The 23530-nt window shown below is 49.5% G+C and overlaps 1 protein-coding gene across 2 annotated transcripts; it reads left to right on the forward strand.

The window, feature by feature from the left end:
* The first annotated feature begins 1317 nt into the window (after positions 1-1317).
* Positions 1318-23063, forward strand: ZBTB37 (zinc finger and BTB domain containing 37). 2 transcript variants are annotated; one of them, XM_084291585.1, is made up of 5 exons: positions 1318-1337; positions 1754-2479; positions 3431-4363; positions 5781-5880; positions 7985-23063. In XM_084291585.1, the coding sequence occupies exons 3-5, from the start codon at positions 3441-3443 to the stop codon at positions 8471-8473; spliced, it is 1512 nt and encodes a 503-aa protein (XP_084147711.1). In that variant the 5' UTR covers positions 1318-1337; positions 1754-2479; positions 3431-3440; the 3' UTR covers positions 8474-23063. The 2 variants fall into 2 exon arrangements, with proteins under 2 accessions (XP_084147711.1, XP_084147712.1); XM_084291586.1 differs by having other exon boundaries at positions 1320-1337; positions 1754-1859.
* The last annotated feature ends 467 nt before the right edge of the window (positions 23064-23530 follow it).

Genomic DNA, 23530 nt, shown 5'->3' on the forward strand with positions numbered 1-23530 from the left:
AGAGTTTTCAGAAATCACTTCTGTCCACTACTCTAATAACTGAAAACATCACAGGCTCTCCAATTTAGTTATCAATCCTGATAGCTACAAGCACTTTTCTCTAGTCTGTTGCTGTGCATGATGAAATAGCAGTAACAAAGGAAATAGAGGTATCCATTATACCCCTGTAGTCCAATTAGAAGCTGCAATAGTGTTTTTGAACAGAAGCCTCACATCCCATCCTCAGCACAAAGAGCACATGACTCTTCCTAGTAGCATGAAAACTACTCAGAGACATCAGTCAACTGCTGCATTACAAATGCTGGTCCTGCAATGTTCTGGGACACATGAGTACCCCCCAGGCTAGTATCTGCAAGTACACCTACACAACAGTTTATTTCCCAAATTAAAATCTGCATTTCAGCAGCTGTACTTACCTTTTGTGAAGCCACCGAAGAGGCAAGAGTGTACTTGATGCATCTTACACTGAAATCAAATGAACAAGCATTACTTTTTAAGAGACTAAAATCATTGCAGTCACCCATTCCCTTCAAAATATTTAAGTAAAACTTAAAGCAAAGCCCTGAGCTTTATAGTAAAAGCCTTCCCTGATGCAACAGAAACAAGCCTGCAAAAGTAATTTCTACTCCTTTTTTTTTTAATTTAGGCAAAAATCACAGGATCTTTTTTCCTTTAACTTTTAACCTTCTCTCCCGCCCCCACTGCAGTGCGCGCCCGGCCAGCCCTGCGGCCACGAGCTGACCTGGGTGCCGCAGCGCCCCGCTCCGCGCCCAGCTCAGCGGTGTTGGCACTCATCAGCCCCTCAGATGTCCCTACCAACACGGTTCTCATCATGCGCAGGCACGCGGCGGGCTGCAGGATCCCACCTACCCCCCCGCCTCCCGGCACGAGGCCCGGCTCCCTTCAGGGCGCACCCCGAGGCGTAGGCCGCGGCCTAGTCCCCGCGGCCCCAATCCTCGTCCATCCTCCTCCTCCAGCGCCCGCCGCGGACCCACCGCGCCCCGCCGCGCCTCCGCACCGCCCGCCGGTACCGTCAAAAGGCCGGGAGGGGGGCACAACGCCGCGTGCTGCCGAGCCGCACCGGGAGCGTCGCAGAGCCCCCGATCCGCTCCGCCGCCGCGCCTCGCCTCGAAAGGCCGCTTGCCCGCCGCGCGCCCCTTATATAGCCGCGCCGCGGTGACGTCAGCGCGCCGAGCCCCGCCCCCTGAGCAGGGCGGGGCGGGGCGGGGCGGGGCGGGGCGGGAGGGGGGATTTTCTTCCTGGGCGGGGGGGGGATGAGGGGGGGGGGCAGCGTTGCGCTTCCGGGCCGGCGCCGGGGCCGATCCCAGCCCCGGGAGGTGAGTGCGGGGCGGGCGGGGGGGGCCGGGGGGATCCGAGCCGCGCGGGGCGGCCCCGAGGGGAGCGAGGGGCGGGGGGGGCAGCGCCCGGCCCCGGCGCACGGGGCTCCCCCGGGACTCAGCGCGCTCCCGGCTGAGGCCGCCCGCGGCCGCCGCCAGCGCTCCGCAGCCCCGCGGGGCTGGGCTCGTGCCCCCCGCTGCGGGCGGCGCTCCGGGGGCAGGGCGCGGGGAGGTCGCGGTCCCGGTCCCGGTCCCGCGGGGTTGTGGTGCCGGGGGTGCGGGGAGCGGGGTCGCCCAGCGCCGCCGCCGTGACCCCCAGCGCAGCGGGGAGCGCCAGGGCTGTGTCGGCTCTGCCGGGGAGAGCCCCGCGCCGCGGCTGCATTCCTCCTGCCTCCCTGTGCTTCGTCCTCCCGCAGGGGAAGGGGGCAGAAAGCTTCCAGACGCCGCAGCCTCGGAAGACGAGCAGAGAGCGAAGACACCGACCGCACGCCCTCCCGGTGCATGGTGCCGTTAACGTGACAGGTAGGGCAGCGGGGTGGCAGCGGGGTGGCATCGGCCTGGCCGCGCCTGAAGCGCTGCGCCGAGCCCTGTGCCGGCGCGGCTCTGCGTGCTACAAGCCGCTTCCTCGTCCTTTGTGGGTTTTGTCGCTTCCTCCCGAAGATAGGGCGAGGGGAGCAGCAGCCTTCAGATGTGGCACTGTTGAGCTGCACCTTGGGAAGTTGGATGCAGCCCTGAGCTCATCCGCCCCGCAGCCCGGCAGCCGTCCCCTGGTTTAGCAATCCCCGTGCGCGACCTCGGGAGATTGACAGGCTGCTCTGCAGCTTCAGGTTTAGTAACATATTTTGCCAAGTTTGCACAAAGGCAGTTCTGGCACACGAACATGCACTATCCTGCAGCGCCCGTAGCTGAGAACGAAAAAACGTGCCGAAGCTCTAGGCCCCTGCCCTCCGAAGGCACATGTGCGTGAGCTGAGGCATGCGCTGGGCCCTTTTATTCGGAGATTTCTCAGAGTAGGCACTGTCAGCCTCAGTATTCCTGGACTGCCCGAAATTGTTTAGATATCTGCAGCACTCTGCCTAATCAACACTTCAGATGCCATCCAACTGGGGAGCAGCTCGTGCCACGAGAGGTCTTTAATGAAGGTATTTATTTTCCTTTTTTTTTTTTTTCTGGTGTGTGTGTGTGGGGGGGTGAGTTTACGGCTAATTTTGGACCATTCTGAATTTTGACCATATATGGTCAGGACTTCTTTTCAAACTTTGCCAAAATGAAATGTGATGATTATAAAAAAGAAAAAAAAAAAAAAAGAGGAATTACGGAAAGGAAAGTAGGAGAGCTCGTGTGCTAATCCCCATTGTTCACAAGGCATATTCTGCTGTGCGCAGCACCTCAAACTACACAGTCGTTGGCTGCTTTTCTCGTGGAGTCGTTTGAGCCGGCTGGATGGTCGATGTGTTGGTGGCTGGAGTTGGTTACTGCTCTTTTGCTTTCACTGGCCTGGTGTCTGTTTTCTGCCCTGTGTCGGAAGTGCCACAATTGATGAAAATCTTTGTTTTAATGACGCGATTAAGAGGTCTTGAGTGCAAACACGTGCTGGTCAGCTTTTGAAAAGTCACTGGGGAAGACTTAGGCCCCTGTCTCTCCTTCATGATTCCTGCTCTGTAAAGGACAATCTTGTAACAATATTTATTTCCACTTCCAAAATGCTTAGAAGGTACAAGTGCTAAGTATTTTAATCCCTTATGCAATCATTACCTATTTTTAGAACCTGAACCATTTTCAGTGTTCTTTTTACAATGCAAATGCGCTTTTATTGAGGCTTGCAGAATGAACTGTTTCGAGCACTTAAGCCACAGGGAACGGGGATCTGTCAGGGACTGTTTTAACATAATGTTTGTAAAAGGCAATGTACAGAACATAAAGATCTGCTGTGAGCCACTTGTAAATTAAGCACTGAAAGCTCTCTAAAAATCCCGATATTTCAAACTGAATAGATGTAGATGAAGAAGGCTCTAAATGCAGAGGACAGAGCAGCTTTGTTAATGACAGCTTGTTTGTTTTTTTTTCTTTCTCTATCGGGTTACACCTGCAAGCGGGACAGCCATGGAGAAGAGCGGGAACATTCAGCTGGAGATTCCTGACTTCAGTAACTCTGTCCTGAGCCACCTGAACCAGCTGCGCATGCAGGGCCGCCTGTGTGACATCGTGGTCAACGTGCAGGGGCAAGCTTTCCGCGCTCACAAGGTGGTGCTGGCTGCCAGCTCGCCCTACTTCCGCGACCATATGTCCTTGAACGAAATGAGCACAGTTTCCATTTCTGTCATCAAGAACCCGTCTGTTTTTGAGCAGCTCCTTTCCTTTTGTTACACCGGTAGGATATGCCTGCAGCTGGCTGACATCATCAGTTACCTAACGGCTGCCAGTTTCTTGCAGATGCAGCACATCATAGACAAATGCACGCAGATTCTCGAGGGAATTCACTTCAAAATTAACGTGGCAGAGGTAGAAGCGGAGTTGAGCCAGACCAGGACAAAGCATCAGGAGAGACCCCCGGAGTCTCACCGGGTGACACCAAATCTCAACCGTTCCCTGAGCCCTCGTCACAACGCCCCAAAAGGGAGCCGCCTGGGCCAGGTTAGCACAGTGCTGGACATCCGGGAGCTCAGCCCGCCGGAGGAGTCTACCAGCCCCCAGATCATCGAACAGAGCTCAGATGTGGAAAGCAGGGAACCCATCCTGCGGATCAACAGAGCAGGACAGTGGTATGTCGAGACGGGAGCAGGAGACCGCGGCGGACGGAGCGACGATGACGTCCGAGTGCTGGGAGGAGTGCGCATTAAAATGGAGAACCTGGAGGAGTGGCTAGGGGCAGAGAATCAGCCGTCAGGAGAAGACGGGAGCAGTGCTGAGGAGGTCACAGCGATGGTGATTGACACCACGGGCCACGGATCAATGAGCCAAGAGACTTACGCGTTAGGGTCCTCAGGGGCCAAAGTGGTCAGGCCGACCAGCAGTGAGATTGACAGGTGAGTTCTCTTCAGCTTATGTCCTGACCTTGGCTGTAAGAGGAGACTGAGATGATTTTCACTTGGTTGGGTTGGTGCTTTTGAACGTTTCCCCCTAATATTTCACGTGTCCTTCTTAAGCTTAAGCACTGGAGGATTTTTTTCCTCGCGTTACAGAGTGTATCTGGTTTGGGTCATAATGTTTTGGCTGGACAGCCATCAGCCCAGGATCTCCAGGTGTAGGCTAGCTTGGGATCGTTAGTGCTCACAGATGTATAGAGTGGAATCTCTGCCTCTCAGCGTTTCAGCTGACGCAGGGTTTTTGTCTAAAAAAGAAGTTGCTGTGAAGCCTCAGTAGATGCCATGCTCAGCACTGGAATTAACAAGGTCGTATACAATACGTTACGCAAAGTACCATTGTAATGATGCCTTCTGGCCTGAAAATCTGGGAGTTGTTCTGTTCTAGGAACAAGCTGGCCACCAGCTGTAGGTCAAGAGGAAGCTTTCTTCCTGGTGGTCCAGGATAGCAGTGGGTCCTGGGGTTGCATCTGTTGAAGCAGTTGTGGTGGGGAGCCCATTGGCCTCTGCTGTTGTTTGGATTTATATGAAACAGCAAAAAGCCTATACTGGGAATAGGGGGTGAAATATGCTGTGTTTTGTTTCTTCGTCCATTTGCTTCCCCGGCACTGCAGCATTTGTTTCCTTGCCCTTAGCTCAGACCAAAGAATGGATCTGATAAAGAGCGGATCTTGTGTGTCTGAGAGGGCTTGCATTTGATGGCGGGAGGTTCCCTTCACACTCCTCCTCTTCCAGCTCAGTCCCTCTGGTCCTCCGGGGGAACAGCTTCCCGGAAACAGTGGATATTCCATCACTTACCATTTAATAAATCAGTCCGTGGGAGTTATGTTGAGCTGGCCCTTGGGAGAGCAAGCCTTTCCTAGCCTCTCGACTCTTCACCATGGGTCAGCGGGCCCCAAGCATCTCTTTTTCACACTGCACTCAGTATCCACTGTTTCCTACTTGGAGTCCCTGGCATCACTTTTGTGATATGCCGTAGTTTCACACTCACAAGGGGGATAAGCACGAGGGTGGTACGTGAGAGGTGCCCTTAGGGAACCAGTTTCTCCTCCTGTTGGAGAGTTCCTGAGTCACTGGGCCCATATCAATTTACTTGCTTGCAATAGCAACCCAAAAGCTCTCTGTGACTGAACTGGAAGCCAAATGACTCAGTTTTATTTTTCAGATGTTAAGACTGAAACCACAGACCAGTATGACTTGGTTTTTCCTTTATACTTGCGCTGTTCCGCCTCCTGTGTGTTAGCTGGTGAGGATGAAGAGATGCTATACAGGTGCCTCTATTGCTCACCCGTTGTTCTACACACCATAGTGACCTGATGCCCATTAAAAACTCCATTTACACTCTTCCCCCACCCCACAGATTTAGCCCTTCTGGCAGCATGGTTGCTGTGACTGAGCGGTACAGATCAAAAAGCGAGTCTCCCGGGCGGATGGATGAGCCCAAGCAGCCCAGTTCCCAGGTAGGCAGTTCCAGCAGTTTGCAAGTAAACGTTGGTGTTGAAGGTTAAGGGGACTACATTGCGGTGTAGCATGTAACCTTTTATATTTGCAAGCAATGCTGTTTGTAAAACGAGGACCAAATATTTACTAGTGGCAAGGGTTTGGTTGCCCATCCTCAGAATGCATGCCGTCAGTGTATGGTGTATAGCTGATTCTGTCTGTTGGTTGGGATTTCGTCCAGATACCTGGAAAACATGAGGAGTTTCTCTTGTTGTCTGAGGGCGTAAATGTCAACCCTCATTCTGGGCAGGGCACCAACTCCTGAGGAGAAACCCTGTTCACCTGGATCTGTGCTAAAACACTGCCAGCAAGTGCCCGAGCTGAAGGAAGAGGCGTTAGCTGGCTTCTGTAGGGGGCTGGGGGGTGACAACATGCAAACCTTTTCCTACTGGTACCAAAACCGTTCCAAAAAGCACTCCAAGTACTACACCAGTAAAGCTTTTGGGTGGAGTGTCGGAGGACTGGGGGTTTGTACAGAGGTCTCTTGTCTTTTGTCCCTTGTCTAATTCTTCTGTTGCATGCAGTCAGTGTTGCAGTGACACTAGCGCAAGGACATCACCCAGCACCCTGTGGAAGGACATCTCGTGTTCCTGACACATAAGTAATGTGTTAGTTTGTAATCAAATGACTTTGCTGGAAGCATGTGAGGAGTTACCAGGCTGCTTTGACCTTGAGTAAGACTGAGTGAAGTGAAGAATAAAAACCATGATTTCTGTCTGCTAGCTTCCGGATGCCCTTCGATAAAACGATACCTTTTTGCTCTTATTTTGCCGAAGGCCTGTTTTGGGTCCTCAGAATATGTCTAGAAAATTTCAGGTCAAACTAACCCTCCAGGGCAAATGCAACAGAAAGCAATTTCAGCTCTAAGTATGGAAAAGATGCTGTTACTTCTCTGTAGCGAGACAGCCGCAATCTTAGAACCGTGGGATTCAACACATGCAGGGAAGTGCTGTCACCTTTCACACTTCTGCTGTTCCCACGTCAATGTTATAAACAGCCTGCCTGCAATCCCTGCCCGGTGGCAGCGTGCGAGGGAGGCACCACAGCTGTGTGCATCTCCTTTAGTTCCGAGCAGCTTGCCACTGCTTGTGCAGCTGCACTCGGCGGTGCCTGGCACGGTTACACTGCTCCTTGTGTGTGCCCAGCCCCAGCTGTCGGGGCAGAGGCTCTTGTGCGTTCACACTGGTTGCTCCTCCATGCTTGGCATCCTCAGGAAAAGGCGTGAGGCTTGGAGTACAAACACGCAGGCCTTCAGGGGCTGTCTAGGTGTGCTGCCTCCGGGTACAGCAGCTCCAGAAAGCAGTGCCTGCGGCTGTCCTCGAGCCGTGTGGCTGAGGGATGCCCGTGGCTTTTTGGCTTGCAGCAGGCGGCGAAGAGCTGCTGCTCCTTGCCGTGCGTCTTGGAGTCGGTCGCAGCTCGCTCTGCTCAGCCTCTCCCCTGCAATATCGCGGGGGTGGATGGATTGCGTAAGCCTTTAGTCAAACGTGAGCCATTATAAAATGAAGCCTGAGGGACACCTGAACAAATACCCACGTGAAATGACACCCGGAGAGTTTCAGACGTGAGCTGGAGTTTATTCCACCTTCTTGTTACTGTAAGCTTATTAATTGGCTTTTTTCTAACGTTTAATAAGTATAGCAGAATACGGTATACAGTATTTTAGTCAAACTGCTCCAAGATTTTTTGGGGAAAAAAAACGGAGTAGCTTGTATTGACACCTTTGATCCACAGCTCAGTCAGTGGCTAACTGCCCTCCTGACAAAGGCTGTATTTTCTTCCCCAGACCCAGTGAATGGCTTGGCAGAGGGGGCCGCTAGCAGAGGTTTCTAATTGATTGCTCATTTGTCTCCAGCCCCAAGGCTCCAGTTAAGCACTTAAATGTGTGCTTGAGGTTGCAGGCATTAGTGCTGTTGATTTCTAGGTTTGGCACATGCTCCAGTGCTTAACTGGACTGGGGCCTAGAGGAAGAAACAGCAGATCTTTTCCGCATAGTTTTTTTTTTTTTCTTTTTAAGCTGCTTGTTTTTTGTTTTGTTTTGTTTTTAATCTGTTTTTTCCTTCGCAGGGGGAAGAATCAGCCATGATTGGAGTGAGTGGTTACGTGGAATATCTCCGGGAGCAGGAAGTTTCGGAGCGCTGGTTCCGGTACAACCCACGGCTCACCTGCATTTACTGCGCCAAATCCTTCAACCAGAAGGGCAGCCTGGACCGGCACATGCGGCTCCACATGGGCATCACGCCTTTTGTCTGCCGCATGTGTGGGAAGAAGTACACCCGCAAGGATCAGCTGGAGTATCACATCCGCAAGCACACAGGCAACAAGCCCTTTCACTGCCACGTCTGTGGCAAAAGCTTCCCTTTCCAGGCCATCCTCAACCAGCACTTTCGCAAGAACCACCCTGGCTGCGTGCCTCTGGAGGGGCCTCACAGCATTTCCCCCGAGACCACCGTCACGTCTCGGGGGCAGGCGGAGGAAGAGTCTCCCCCGCAGGAGGAAGCTGTTGCCGTGGGGGAGACGGCACAGGGATCTGTGTCCACCACTGGGCCAGACTGAAAGGCAGCGGCAGGGTGTGGGGAGGAAGGACCACCTTCCCGTTTTGGCTCTAGAGAGTCAGCACCAACCTGGCAGGCTGGTACTGTAATTAGTGCAATGCCACCATTGGACAGAAAGAAGCTCCCAAGATGTTGCCAAAATAGAAAAATCTTTCTCTCTCTCTCTCTTTCTCTCACAACACCCCACAAACATAGTGTTAAAGGTTTTTCTCCCTTATTCCTCATCTTCCTGAGGAAAAACAAGACAACTGTGTCAATCAACTTCTTCTTATTCAGGGATCGACAGGATTTAAAATTTTTGTAATGTTCGATAGCGATCATTCGGGACAAGCAGTCCTTTTTATTTCTCAAAAGATTGTGGCCCAGCTGCCAATTCCTGCCGGCGCAGAGCCAGCAAGCCTGGCTGCTCCTCGCTGTGTCTTCTGGCCCGCATCAGAGGGGCAAGCAGGGGCGAGGGGCACTTGCCTTTCTCCCTTTCCCAGGTAGTGGCCACGTTAAAAAAAACAAACAGACTGTCCTAGTGGAACCTGCCTTGCCTGACTATATTTATCCCTGTCTTATTTTTGGTGTGTCTCTTTTTACATTTTTACGTAAACTATTATTTTAGGGCTTTTGGCTTGCCCGTTCCAGGCGTGTGGCCTCCTGCCCCTTGTTAAAAGCGGGCAGGGCTATGAAGCAGCATTCTAGAGGTCAGCAAAATTTGAAGCGCTTAGGCTACTGAAAGAGAAATTTAGCAGCTGTGAGGTTTGCGTCACTCTAATGTGTGGGGAGAAGGTTTGGAGGGGTCTTTCGGAGAGGGTTGTCCTCTGCTGGTGCTGATCTGGAGGGTTCGGAGCGCTCCGACGTCCTGAGCGGTGTGCTGCCATGCTTCAGGTGCTGCCAGGCTTTAGGAAGAGGTTTGTTTGCTGGCTGAATGGAGGAGTTAGAGGCTGGCTACCAAAGTCGTCCTTCACCCCAGCTCCCCCCTTGACACGCACTTGATCTTTTATAACAGCAATATGGTTTACTGAGATACTGTAATCCCAGCCAAGCAATCATGGGTGGTTGCTTTTGAACATGTTTCTACAAACTAGTTTGATAACTTTTTTATTGCTGAAATGAAAAAAGAAAACCCTACTTTATTTCCTCGTAATGGTTCAGGAAACTTAATATCAGTGGTTCCTAGAGCAATCACAACTCTGTCCCGTTGCATGGACTTAAACTTTTGTATTCTAAGAAGCTCTGATGTTTAGAGCAAGTTTAGCAAACCTGGAGAGACATGCCTGTGTTGTGTATTGTAGGTGTTTGCACGTGCTTACGTGTTTCCTAAACAGAAAAGCATGGGACAGGTAGATAAGTGCAAATATCTTGACATCTTCTGAAGAAGTCTTTTTAAAAATATGCAATACTTTAAGAGTTTTCTTTGGTTCTGTTGCTGAGTTGTTGGTGATGGAAGGGGAAAATGCACGACAGGTTGCGCAGATCGGGTTTGGGAGAGGACATTTGGTTGAAGGGATTCTCTTTAGGATTTTTAAAGTGTGTCTTAGGGAAGGATGAAGTTCTGATCCTTAGGACGATGGGAGGAACAATGAGACATTGAAAAAGAAACACATTCCAGCTTGCTTTTGCAAAGAAAGCTGGACAAGTGGTTACAGCGTGGTCTTGGCAGGCAGGAGGCTTTCTGAGTGCAAACAAAGCTTTTCCTGCTGCCTGCCTGCACAGCTTTGGGCACAGGGAATATTTCCTGGCCTCGCTTTCCCCACCTGCGAATTGGGACTCGTGATCATTTTCCTGCCCTGTTAGAGGCAAGAATTTGGAGAAGGGCGAAGTGGTCTTGCCCGCCCTCCACTTTGAAGAGGCAAAGGGTCTCACTGTTCCTCCCACGTCTCTCAAAAGGCAGACATGGCTCTGATGCTGTGGTGTGTGGGGAGGGGAAGGCCTTGGTGCCAGGATCAGGTGCACCAGGGACGTGCTCCTAAGAGAGGAGCCTTGGCAGGTGTTCTGAGCAGGGCACCTGCCCAGTGCAAGTTCCTTGACCGTTTCGAACAGGACAACTGACATCTCCCCTTCCATTTTCCTTCTGTCCCTTCTTCTTCCTCTCCTGTCAAGTGCATCGACACGCAGGGGATGATGTTCTGAGCAGCCAACCAAGGGACCAGCCCTGTTCAGTTTCCTGTCAAAGGTCAAAGAGTAAGGTTGCCAGAGAGTAGTCGCAGAAGATGAGAGGTAAGAGGGTGGCTAAGGTAGGTTTCGTTGCAATCGAGGTGCGGGGAGGAGCGGAGATACGCAGAATATGCTGCTTTAGTCATAGCTTTTGAAGTTACCAAAAATCATTAAGAAAAAAAGTTAAAAACTTTGAAGTCCTATCCCGTTCACACTAGAGAGTGTCAAAAGTTACTTTTAGTTGCTTCAAAGATTTTTTTAAGTGTTTTAAAATAGAACTTTTAAAAGAATACTACCAAACTATAAAAACATAAGATTATTTATATACATATATTATATATAAATATAGTGGGAAAGTTTCCCTGCTAAGCTTGCTGTGAAGAGAAGGGTGAAGGTGCAGTAACTGCTATACAAGCAACATTTTTCAGAAACAGATGGCAACTGATCCGTCAAAGCTTAGTGATGAAGGGCTGACATAAAATGGTGAATGCCTTATTTGTATGGCATAGCTGTGAGTTTCTTGAGCAGGTTTTTGTTTTTGTTTTACTGTATTGATACTGTGAATGGAGGAGCATCCTAGCAGCCCGGGGTGAGATTGGTGCATCCTGTTTGGCTGATTTGCTACTTTTAATTGGCCTGGTGAAAGTCGTGAAATTGTTCCTTCATATTGTTCTAGGCTAGCCTGAAAACAAAGCTTGTGAAAGGTTTTCTTTTTTTCTTTTTTTTTTCTTTTTTTTTTTTTTTTTTGGTGCAGAGGTTGCCACTGTACAAATGATCATTTCTGATTGCATGCAAAAGAGCCAATATTCTTGCCCAGGCCTCATTGAGGTGAAGTTTATAAGCTTGTAACTAGAGTCAGTATAAGGAATGGTAGTGGGAATCATTTTAATATTATTTCTGTACATTTAATGGACATGTATGTGTACGTATGTGTGGAAATCATGGTGTTTCTAATGCTTTTGTGAGCCGTGCTGAAAGCCGTAGAGGCCAGCTGCGCTAGGAGAGGGAACCAGTTCAGGAGGAGTTGTTTGTTCAACTTTTCTTTCAGCGATTGGCTTCCTCAGCGCAGATGCGGCTGCGACTGCAGGATAAGGGCTTGGAGGCTGTGTGCAGGCTGGAAAGACCTCGTGTGAGTTTTCCAGCAGCGCTGCAGCTGCTTGGGGTCGCTTCCCGTAGTGGCGTGGTAACATCTTTTGTTGCATCTCCATCTTGTAGCTCCACTGAAGCTGTGGAGAAACAGGTGCCGGCTTTCCAAGTGCCAGTGCTTCTGCGATGGGTTGAGGCACGGTTTGGCATTTCCACATCTAGCTTCAGCTTTTTCCCCTTTGCCAAAACTGTGATTTCAACTGTGATTCAAGGAGGATGTGAAGCGAACTGTCGTGTTTTAATACCTCTGTAACTTAACATTTCTGTCAGCTTCAGAGCTAGGGCTTGCTAACCCGTTTGTTTGCTCGCCTCAGGCAGCAGAGGGAACGTGCTCTGTTTCTGCAGCCTTCCTTTTTGGAGGGGGAACACATTCCGTAGGTCTTTGCAGCGGCAAGGAAACCTTCCCGATGTGAAGTGTTGCGGTTCTCCCTGTGAGCCTGCAGAAAGCCCCAGTGCCAAGGCACAGCAGGACAAAGCGCGTGGTGCTACGGACGTTCCCTGCTGCTGCTGGGCTCCCTGTGAATAGCTGTGAAAATAACAGGAATTGTATTAATACTGTGCTGCTGCTTGGGGGAAAAGCTAACAGCCTTCCTCTCGGGAGGATGACTGGCGTAGGGCTGGAAGAGAGAAAGAAGCAGAACAGGCCGAGGCTGCTTACTTGCAGCAGCTACAGAGGGGGGGTTGTGAAATGTGAATTTCTAACGGGAGGCAGAGAACATGCTTGGCCACCTAACACTGGCCGGGAACACCGGCCTGTGCAGAGCAGTCCTGTGGCACGGCCGTGCCGCCCGCTGCTGGCTTCCCGGTGCAGCTCCTCGTCAGGCTGCTGCCGCCAGGTCGTGGCCCTTTGCTTCACCGATGTCTCCTCTGAAATACTTTTAAGCTGTGATCTGTTTAACCGAGCTTGCCGAAGTTTGGGTGGCTGAAGGCAGGAAGAATAGAAAGCATGTAGTGCCTCTGCGGCTGTTTCAAACCTGGCCGAGGTCGGCAGGGGCTGACCGTGGGCACTGGCCAGCCGCCGGGGCTGGAATGGTGCTTGGAGCAAGCTGCGGCCTCGTGGGAAGGCACAGCGGGGCAGACACGGGGCCAGGAGCTCAGCCCTCTTCAAACTGAGGCCAAAACACATCAGTGAGACCGATCTCTCTGCTCGGCCTGCTCCTGCTTTGTGACAACTCAGTGACTTTGTTAGCCAGGGCAGTTAGTCCCATGCCTCTCCGCCACGATGATTTAACTTAATAATGTCACATAAAAGTTTGACGCGCAGTTCTTTAAATATTTCTAAGCAGTCTGGTCCTTGAGGACAGTCCTTCGTTGGGTGATGGAACCCATGTTGTGGGTTTGCAAGAGCAACGTTGTAGCTTTTATTTGCTTGGGCCTTCCTCTTCCCAGCAGAAGCCAGTGTACAAAAAGACAACTGAACAGGTGCAGTTGGTTTGGGAGGAAGGTAGCTTGCAAGAGAGACTGAGTCATGCACCTTTAACGCCGAGGAAAATTAGCACCCCTTAAACTTATTATTTAATCTTCATAATAACCTTCTGTTTGATACTTGACGTGCCAACGTCGCTGTGCCATTCAGGCATCCGAGTGTTCCTGCAGCTAAGTGACACCGATGCTGTTCTTCCCAGAAAAGTTTGGGGGATGGGAGAGGTCAGGGGGCTGTGACTCAGAAAACTTCTGGTGTTTCTTCTAGGCTTGGGCTCTGAGTTTCTGCAGTCAGAAACCCGGAGCCTTTGGGTGGAGCTGACTGCTATTATTCTGTAAGGTGGCGCTCCAGTGGTGAGCACTACCCACACCAGGGGCTGAGATCATGCACAGGGCTTTGACATCGTCGGCGGAAGGTCCTAAAGAGCAGCTAAATGTCTTTATTTTAATCATTGTCACTCAAAGGATATTTTAATATAAAATGCATACATACATCTGTATGTAGGTTTATATAGAGAGATATATTTGTAACCAAATAAAAGCTAGAACTATGCAAACACTACTGGCTGCTGCTTGAAACTAACACCTACCAGAATATTTTGGAATACTTTGGAGTAGATTTGTTGCCTTTTTTTTTTTTTTTTTTTTCCTTTTAAATAAAAAATGCAGCAGGGGCCAAAGTTTTGCTGCAGTTAGTCTCAATAGAAGCTTAGATCATTCTGAATCTGGAATCTGCTCATAAGTGGGTTATAAAAGTATCTGAAGAGTCCTCCAAACTCTAAAATATATCCAGCTGCGTTAGTATTATTGCTGAAAGGCTTTTGTTTGCAAAACATAGGAAAATTCAGAGGCTGGGACTGGGAGAGATGGAACTGTGGTGTTAGGGATGGTAGGTAGAGAAGAGGTAGAGTCAATAATGCGGGTGTTTGAAGAGGAAGGCCTGGGAGCATTTTCTTTCCAGACATAGGACTGAGTTGGCTACAAGGCATCTTCATTGTGAACATCTCCGTCCTTGGGACGGAGGCTGTGATCAAAGCAGGACTGGGCTGAGTTCTGGTCCCAGGGAGGTACTGGAAATCTTCCTGTTGAGACTGATGGTGCCAGAGTTTAGAGTGCTGGGAGAAATTTCATGGGGTTTCTACCATTTCTTTGTGCTGGATCTGATCTTTGCTTTTAGGTTTAGCTAAAACATATCCGTCTGGAATCTTCACTGACCTGTTTGACTTTTTGTTCTTAGGGACTGTAGAAAATTCAGGTTTCTTATAACATTATCCTCATCCCAACTGTGAACAAGTTACTACTGCTTCTAATTTATTGTCTTTCTGTTCCTGAACGTCTGTGTCATCTGGCTGATTACCAGTGCCACCTTGCAGTGCTCCATTAGCTTTTATGCACAGGGAATTGTTGCAATGGATAAGGTGATGAAGCTAGTTGGAAGAGTAGAAGCCTTTGGAGAGTAGCTTTTGCTTCCTCTAGCTGTCGTTAGGGAGTGCACACACACGTACCAGTATATGCATATATATGTATACATATATAAAGTATTTCAGTATAAACTCATTTAGCATTATTGTTTAATTTATATTTTAATCCAGTTATAAACCAAAGTATTACAGCTTGTGAAATGATGCTTCTTGGAAAGATCGTTGTTGACAAAAATGCAGGTAAGATGGAAGAACTTGTTCTTTTGAATGCTAGAGACTGGAAACCTCGGGCGGATTTAAGGCGTGCTAGTAAGGTTGGATTGTGGGGAGGCAGCGTGGATGACCATGTGAAATGCTGTTGGTTTTTGTCTCACACAGTTTAACTTGGTGCTGGAGGAACTGCTACAGGAGCAGTGCGGCCTGGCAGAGACGAGGCACTTGCCTCTGCTGGAGGCGGTTTGAGTTCGTGCTTTGACCAGGTCTCGGCAGCGCTTCTGCTGCTGAGACCCAGCAGAACTGCTCCAGAGCCCGAGCCGCCCCGCTGTGCCTGTTGGCCACAAAGCACCGCGCCTCTGCCCCGCCTGGTGATTTGGGGTACTTTAAAGAAGAATAAGGACTTCCCTGCTGGAATGCCTCAAGGATTTTCCTGCAAGGGAACTTGAGAGTGGCTTTGCCTTATGCTGTAAGATGGATCTGAAGTGATCCTCTGCCTGACCCTGTCCTGGTCAGCGCGGGATTAGGGTGATTTTTTGATACCGACGGGACAGACTGACTCGGTTCTGGCACTGGTTCTGCCTCTGTCCCCAGTGGCTTGCTGTTTCAAGCTGTGGTGTCTAACCAGGGTTGGAGGCAGGAGGTTCACGTTGAGGTGGAGTAGAGCTGCCACTGGACCCAATGCTCCAGGGCTTTGGCTCCTCTGTGCTGTCACAGTGATTAAAGCCAGCCCCGAGGGAGTTTCCAGGGCCTTCTGAAGGCTTCTGGACATCTTTGACATACAGAGAAGTGGTTTTGTTAAACAAAATCAAGGCTTAAAGATGCAGTGTTCTCCATGGCACTTAAGTGTTCTGTAGGAAAACGAGCACGTTCTGGCAAGTCCAGAAGTAAAAAGGGAGAATGTGGCAAATCAGACCGTGGTCTGGCACAACTGGGTGCTGGAGAGAGGAGGCCACAAAAACAACTGCCAGTGTGTTCAGTCTCTAGCTTAGTCTTTTAGAAAACAGGCACTTGCTATTTAGTGATGTCTAGAGGTGCAGGTATTTTGTAGTAACCTCTGAAGAGATGCATGTTTTGCTGTCAGCAATGGAAAGAGGAAATGGGTTCAAAAGTGAAATCTGGCTATTTTTTTCTCTATGGGGGGAGTAATTGCCTTTCCGAGGAACTTACAGATGCTACAACTTGACCACAAAAAGTCTCCTGCAGGCTTAGCAGCAGCCGTGCTTCCTCTTGCTCTCCTGCTCAGCCCGCATGCCAGAGGCTCTTTTTATGGCAAGCTTCCCTGCATCCCTCCTATGGAGCAGTGTGATACCCACCCACCCTTGTTGATTAAGTTCATTTAATACTCTCCAGCAGGATTAGTGCGTACTCGCAGCTCCTGGTGTACACGCAATACAATTTATAGCTCCTGAGTTCAGATCTGGCAAATATAAAAAGCCTGTAAGCTAATCTATTTCTAATTGTAGTCACTGGGGACTGCGGGCTGAGTACAAGAGCCCTTCTGTGCTGCACCAGTGCCTAGCAAAGCGTCACGGCCTCTGCTTTGCTTGGGTTTTGTGAGGAAAGAGATTCCATCAGGCTGAGGCATCCCGTAACCCTTCTTGGGGCAGGAGGACACTTCTCTGCTCTGCTGGCAGGGAGGAGAAGTACCTTAGATCGAGCTCTGGCTGCTAACTGGGCAGAACAGTTACTGAGACAGCCGTATGTGAAATTTCCGCCACTTCTCTTTAAATAACTTTCAGTAATATATATCCGTACATGCATAGCATTAGTTTTACAGAAAGATAGCCCTTTTCGCTGAAAATGCCCCAAACTGAACATTGAGTAGCAGCAGTGTGCTGCACGGGGCGGCTCCTCGGTGCTTAGGGGGTCGCTGCAGGGGTGTGCCTGAGGCTTTGGGCAAGGGCGTTGGAATTCCCTTCCCTTGTAATTGCTCTGATGGCTTTGGGACACTGCCCACAAAGCTGCTTTTTGTTTTTAAAGCTTTAATTCCTATCATGGAAATGCTGAAAAATCACAGGTCCCCTCCTCCCTGATTACTTTTAAGCTGTTTAGGTAATCTTGATGTGGCATGACGGCTTTCACTTTGTCATCTACATGCAACTTCTCCGTGAACTAGCCCAGAAGAGCCAGCCCGCTGCCAACGGGTTTACCTCTGCTGTTCAGGCACCTGCACTAGGAAACTTGTCGGACTTCACAGACAATCGGTTCAAGTCCGGGGCTGTAGGATCTGATGCTCGTAGCAGGGCTTCCCTGCTGCCGAGGGGCTGGGTTAGCTGGGGGACCAGAGCTGGGGGCTGTGCCGCAGCCTGGACCAAGTCACCGGGTGCTGGTGCCCACTTGTTGGGGTCCGTGATGTGAGGGACGTGGGCTGGGCTTTCTCCTGAAGTTTGCCTCGTGACTTCCCACAGACTGCTGCCTTCAGTGGCAGGACTGTCAGCACCGAGGATATGCTGGGGGGATCTGGGCAGGGGATCCCGTAGCTTCAGAACCAGAAGCAGCGGGACGTGCCAAGCGCTTCTGCGAATGAAGAATAAAACCTGCTTTTGGCAGGGTGGTAGAGCAGACCTGGGGGTACTGGCTGGTAACATATGTTCAGCTACTTGTTTTTTCAGGGTGAGATGAGCCATTTCAGAAATCTGGGACAGGAACAGTGGTAGCATTTGAGCCCTGCCTTCTCACTCCAGGCGGCCACCGAGACCCGCAGCAGGTACGTCCGTGTCGCCGCCAGGGTGGGAGGGAAGGGAGCCCCAGTACCCGGCCGGGAGCGTGGAGCTGGCACGCTGCGGGGGGAGAGGCAGCCCCGTGCCAGAGGTGCCCCAGGTAAATCGGCACTATCAGTTTCATTTAAAAAAAAAAAAAAAAAGTATTCTAATTGGGTGATGGTGAGCTGGCAAGGAAAGTAGGTTGGCAAGGAGGGAAAGAAGGCACGTGTCCCCTGAAATACGAGGCGGGCTCATCTGCTCTCAGCACCAGCCGTGGCTGTTGCCACTGGAAGGCAACAGGAGGTGTTGAGTGGAATGGGGGTAGGTGAAACGACAGCACAGCATCCCTGGGGAGAAGCGTGTGTGGATGTTGCGGGCAGGGAAAGGGCTGTTTTGGAACCTGCCTGTGTGCAGGAGCGTGCGGGAAGCCTCGTGGTCTTGGAAGACAAGAGATGCTCATGCCCAGTTCAGAAGCATTGGAGCTGAGCATCGCCGGTGTTCTCTGCTCTGGGATCTGCAGAGCTCTTCAAGGGATCTGAGAATGGAACCTAAGGAAATGAGCCAGGCTGTAGTGCAGGAAACTTTGCCCTGCAGATTTTGGAAACTCTCTTGGGAGAACCTCAAGGGTGGCAAGTGACAGTTGAGAACAGGTAGCACCAGGCAGATTGCAAAGTGCTGTTTTCTGAATATTATGCTTTCTAGCATGTGTTAAAGCTGTTGAAGACAGAAGTTTGCTTTCATTTCAGTACTCTTTCCTTCATGCCATTCCTTCTACTTAAACTCCGCAGCCAAGGAGAGGGTGCAGAGAAGACAGAGCCAAACCTCTCAGAGGCGCGTGGTGGAAGGAGCAGCAGCAGTAGGCAGAAGTTTGTACACGGGAAGTTCAGGTTAGGTATAATGAGAAACTTTTTCACCATGAACATAGCCAAACATTGGAACAGGTTGTCCAAAGAGCCTGTGAGCTCTCCAGCCTTGGAGATACTCAAGACCTGGCAGGTAAAACCGTGAGCAACCTGCTTGAAGCAAGCCCTGCTTCAAGGTGGGAGGCTTGGACCCAAGGGTCTGCCCCTCCCTCGGGTATGTGGGGCTCCTCTGTCACCCCACGGGGGTGTGAGGCACTGCCCCGCCACATGCTGTGAAGCGAGGGGTAGAGCCTTACCCCACCACTGCATTTCCATGTCACATTGTGTTTTGTTTTTTTTCAATTTGTCAAGGATTAATCCATGACAGAGCATCTTGTCAACAAAGGTCTGTGGAGAAGTCCAGCTGCGCCCAAGTGTGAGTGCAGCCTCCTTTTTTTCATCAGACTAAGCCAAGCTATATATATATTTTTTATAGAATTATCATATAAAAATGGGCAGCTTTAATGGGCTTCCTAGTTCCTATCAGTTAAGCTTTTGAAATATATTCAGGTGTCTTTTAAATACTGCTGTGTAACTTCCTTGTTTAATCTGACATATTCTGAGTTATTATTTTTCTGCAGTTGTCTAAGGCAGTACTTTAAGAAAATAAGTGCATTAATTTTTTGCCAACTGTCAGTTATGTTAAGCCTCCAGCTTTACTTAGATTTTGTAAATGTGCTTAATCCTCCTCAGCTTTATGGTTAAATGTCTTCATTATTTTTATTATTAATTGCAGTGAACTTATTTATTTAAACCTTCCCATTATGTTTGCAGTCTGAACCAATACCATTCACTAAGGCCCACAAAAACTGTGAAACTCACTAGAAAGTAAAAATGAAGCTAAATTGGTTAATTTTACTACTGGTCATAAAATACAGAAAGTAGCAGCATTAAAAAAAATAAATTACTGAGTCTGGGGGAGGAATCATGAAGCCTCAGACAAGAAACTTCACTTGGAAATGAGCTACAACCTGATGATCTTTCACTGGTTCCCCATTTGGGCAAGGTCAGAAGCTGTCTTGAGATCGAGAGGTTTTTCTGGGGTCCTTTTTTTTTTTTTTATTGATGCGTTTAGGGCATTGGTTTGGTCTGGATGCTCCCATGATGCTATTTTCTTAGACATCTTACACGTCTAAGGAAACTATGGATTACTGTGAAGCTTTTATTTAATACTTTATTGCATTAAGGTGGTAACTGAGCAACTGTCGGCTTAACAGAGGCACGGGCTGGTGTGGAGAAGGAAGGTGCCATGCCGGTGTTGAGGCAGGTAGCTGTGAGTTACACTAACACAACAGGGACAGTGCAATTCTCTGGATTACAGCTTCGAGTCTGGCTAAAAGCGTGAAACGTGCCTCGCATCACCCTTGCGGCTGGTCCCTGGCCCTGGGGTGCTTTGCTGGATGCACCAACATGACCAAAAATCAAAGTGAAGCAGTCTCACATTTGCTCTGTGAAAATACAGGGACGGGGTTGCTGTCGGCACAGGCTGTCCCGTGTGCGTGGTTAGAGGCTGAGGGCAAACGTGGTCAGGGACTCATTTTATGCATGGTGCAGGTACTTTCCTTAGGGGTTTGAGCGTTTCCAAAGCCAGGGTTCTGCTGTTAGGTGAAGCAGCAGATCTGGATCGCAGGATCCAGATGGATCACATCCATTTGGGGATGGAGGGCAGAATTTGTCCTGCCCTCTGCCCAAGATGAAAGCCCTTCAGCTCCCCTGAAGTTCTTGCCTGGGAAAAAGGCCTGCGCCACTTTCCAGGGCTGTGTTGTCACAGAGCAAGCAACTATGAGAAAGATGTTGAAGCGCAAGGGGAGCGTTGTCACTCAAATAAGGCATGTTTCTTTTGTGATCGTGTACATAATATTGCTGACAGGTAGGAGAAGACAGGCCAAGGACAGAGTAATCCTTGCTGGCAGAACAGGGACTTTGCTGAATAAGCTCTTTTAAAAGTTGAGTTAGGAAGAGAATAATATGCAGCTCTATGTTCTTGTGGTAATTTATTCCTCACCTTGGGCCCCGTGCTTACAAGGAGGGCCAGTGAAGGACAAGGGCAGACTGTATCAGAGGCTAGTTGACAGAAATGAAAGCAAGCTATTCAAAATAGTGCTTTTGTCTGAAAAAGGGAAGGGAATGTACGTCGTTTTCCCCTAAGCCTCTGGTCTCTTAAACACTAGCTAAAGCTCTCGTGAGCTGTGCCCCAGTTGTTGCTGAAGGTGCCCTCTGCCCCCTCCTTTCCCCAGCCTCACCCCCCTTTCCTGTACAACACTGTGAATAGGACACCAGTAGCTCTTTTTAACATTTCCATTGAACTTGCTCAGAGCATGAAATGCTGTCTGATGCTGTCACGTGGTGACACTGCAGAAGATGAGCTGTGACTGAGAGCCCTGTTCAGCCCAACAATAACCCCCAAACAGGGACACCGCTGATTTAGCGCTTCCACGTGGAACAGTGGAAGAGAAGAGCATTGTAACAGGAGTTAACAACCTAAGTGGCTTTATATAGCAATTTGCTAATCAAATTTGATTTCGTAACAAGCTAAACTGACAATCAATTTCTAAAATAGAAAAAGCCTCTTGGAGGGAATAGTTGCGTATGTCTTCAACAGAAAGATTTAACTGGGCTAACTTCTAATGAAGAGCACAGGAGTTTTTTTCCTTTTTGGTTTTGAGCAATCACTCCAGAAATTGAGTTGCGTTAAGCAGCAGAAGATTCACAGGACAGTAACTACCTCTCTCTCTCGGAGTGCTGAGGTTGCCATGCTACACACTATCAGCAAAGCTTTCACTTCAAACAGATTTGTTTTCCTTACCTCCGTTTCAGAAACGCAGGTCTGCTCTGTAAAGTGACTCTATGAAAATGGCATCGGGCAGGAGCGGGGAGAGCCTTTCAGGTGCCACAGTCCCCCTGATGCTGGTTCCTCGCCATGCAACCCCTGGGGACGAGCTGCGGGGCTGTGAGCGTGCAGGGTGCGTGCGTTCCTTCGCGTGTCCTGCGTTGCAGCAAGCTGGCCGGGGGCCGCAGGCTGAACTGCTAACCAGGACCCGAGCTAGCAGCACGGAGGGGGAGAGGAGAATCCCTCTCCCTTCCGCCTCCAAGGGAGCAAGAGCAGTGAAAAAGCAATAAACTTAAATAAAAATAACACTTTTATACGTCGGTCATTAGTCAGCAGATCTGACTCTGCAAATTTATATATATATTATACAAGCATACAGGGAGCAGATCTGTCACAAAAAGGTGCCATTTTTTTCTAAGCAGAGTCCCTTTCCAAACTAGAACAGCACTTTAAAAAGGTTCCTCTTAAATAAAAAAAATAAATAAAAAAGAAAAAAAAAAAAAAAGAAAAACCCTTTACTGAAGAAATGCACTTTAAATGGTAAGATGAGTATGGCTGTTGCAGGCTTTCGAGACAGCCATACAGGCAGGGGGCTCGCCACCAGCCACAGCCCGGGAGGGAGCGATGGTGCCAGACCCTCGGCTGCCACCGGCAGCCCCAAAACTACCGCAGCTCTACCTCCCGCTCCCGCACCCCTCCGGGCCCGGTGCTGCCCCTGCCAATGTTATGGACAGGATTTTCCACCCCGACCGCAAAGCTGGTCGCAGCTCAGCCGTGCTGTAGCACTAACAGGACTGGCATGCGTTGACCTGTTGGAATACTTTTGTAACATGATCAAAAAAACAACAACAAAAAAAACACCCTTGCCTGTAAAGACTCTTGAAACCCCATTTGTGGTAGGTCAGAAGTTGCACCCAGTTGTGACACAGCAGGCAGCCTATCCGTGGGCACCAGGCTGAGCAAAGCCATGGTGAAGCTGTTACTGAGGTTGGGGGGGAGTCCGTACTGTAGATATGGAGCCCTAGTCAGTTCAGTATTTAAAAATAATAATTAAAATCCAAGTTGGTGTGTCCCACATTGATTCCGCTCTAAGCTGCTTTGCAGAGTAACCATTAATAAGAAAAATTGTGCTGTCACCATCAGCTGTTGGCCTAGAAATCCAACTTTTTAGGACAAGTGTCCTAAGACACAAGACTTATTTTCACAGTTCAGAAATTTCCTGCTGTGCTATTATTTTTTCAATTTTATTTTTGGTTGCAATCCTTGTTTCAAAAAAAAAAAAAAAAAAAAAAAAAGAGTCAGTGTTCACACTTAGTCTGCAGTAGGTTGAAGTGTGATCCTGCTGTGTGTAACTTGTGGATATCAGACTGTTCTTAAAATGATTTTACAAGCTGTGCCCAAGCTGGTCCTCTGCGCTGGCTTTTCTTTTCCTCGTCCAGTGGCAGCTGGCAGAGGCAGATGCCCCAGCGGGGCTGCCTGCTCGCAGGCTGGTCACATACAGCAACAGCCGCTGCTGCTGGAAGGGGCCAGGCAAAGGCAGCGCGAGAACCAGAGTTGGGGAAGGGGGGAAAAAAAAAACAAAAGGTAGAGGGATTGTACAATTGCATTTAAAGCAGTTTAACAAAAAGCGCTCTCATCAGACAGCTTTAAGAACAATGTGAATGAGAACTTAGCAACTTGGGTAGGAATCTTTGAAAATTCTATAAATGTATACTTGAAATTCTGTTTGTATTAAAACAAATTGCATTTTCTTCTTTCTTTTAACACTGTGTAAAAGAACATTATGCATGTGAGTGGTTTGAGAATTAAATGGTTTAATACTCAGATCCTGGTCTGTCTCTTGTAGCCACCCAGTCCTGGCCGATGTTGGCTTTCTCTGGGCTGCCCAGGCAGGACGGGCACCCCACCCTTCTGATCAGCAGTGCTGAGAGCACCCCGACCCTGCTGCCCTCAGCTTACCAGCGTGGCAGAGCCTGAACTGTCCCAGGCTGCTTTTCCTGTCACCTTAGATGCCTTCTGGTCCTGGGTTTTGAGCTTTGTCTACCACTTCTGCAGGCTCAGCCCTTTGCAGTCCCTTGGGCTGGGGAAGCCACTGCTCTCACACCCGATTCCTGTTGCAGCAAGAGGGCTTCCCCAGCTGCTGATGCCAAAGGAAGCATTTTGGTTCAGTGCCATGTTAGGGAGATCCAGGCGTATCCTCAGCCTTCCTTTTCTTTTCCCCCCCACCATCTTCAATGTCCGCAGTGTAGAACGATCACAACAAGAAAGGCAAAGGTT

Source organism: Netta rufina (assembly GCF_964035555.1).
Source record: "Netta rufina genome assembly, chromosome: 8".
NCBI lineage: Eukaryota > Metazoa > Chordata > Aves > Anseriformes > Anatidae > Netta > Netta rufina.

Excerpts from the sequence above, each read along its gene's own strand:
- ZBTB37 (XM_084291585.1), top strand. The coding sequence starts at position 3,441 with ATGGAGAAGAGCGGGAACATTCAGCTGGAGATTCCTGACTTCAGTAAC. Across the intron at positions 4,364-5,780 it reads ACCAGCAGTGAGATTGACAG|ATTTAGCCCTTCTGGCAGCA; the intron begins GTGAGTTCTCTT and ends CCCACCCCACAG. Across the intron at positions 5,881-7,984 it reads CCAAGCAGCCCAGTTCCCAG|GGGGAAGAATCAGCCATGAT; the intron begins GTAGGCAGTTCC and ends TTTCCTTCGCAG.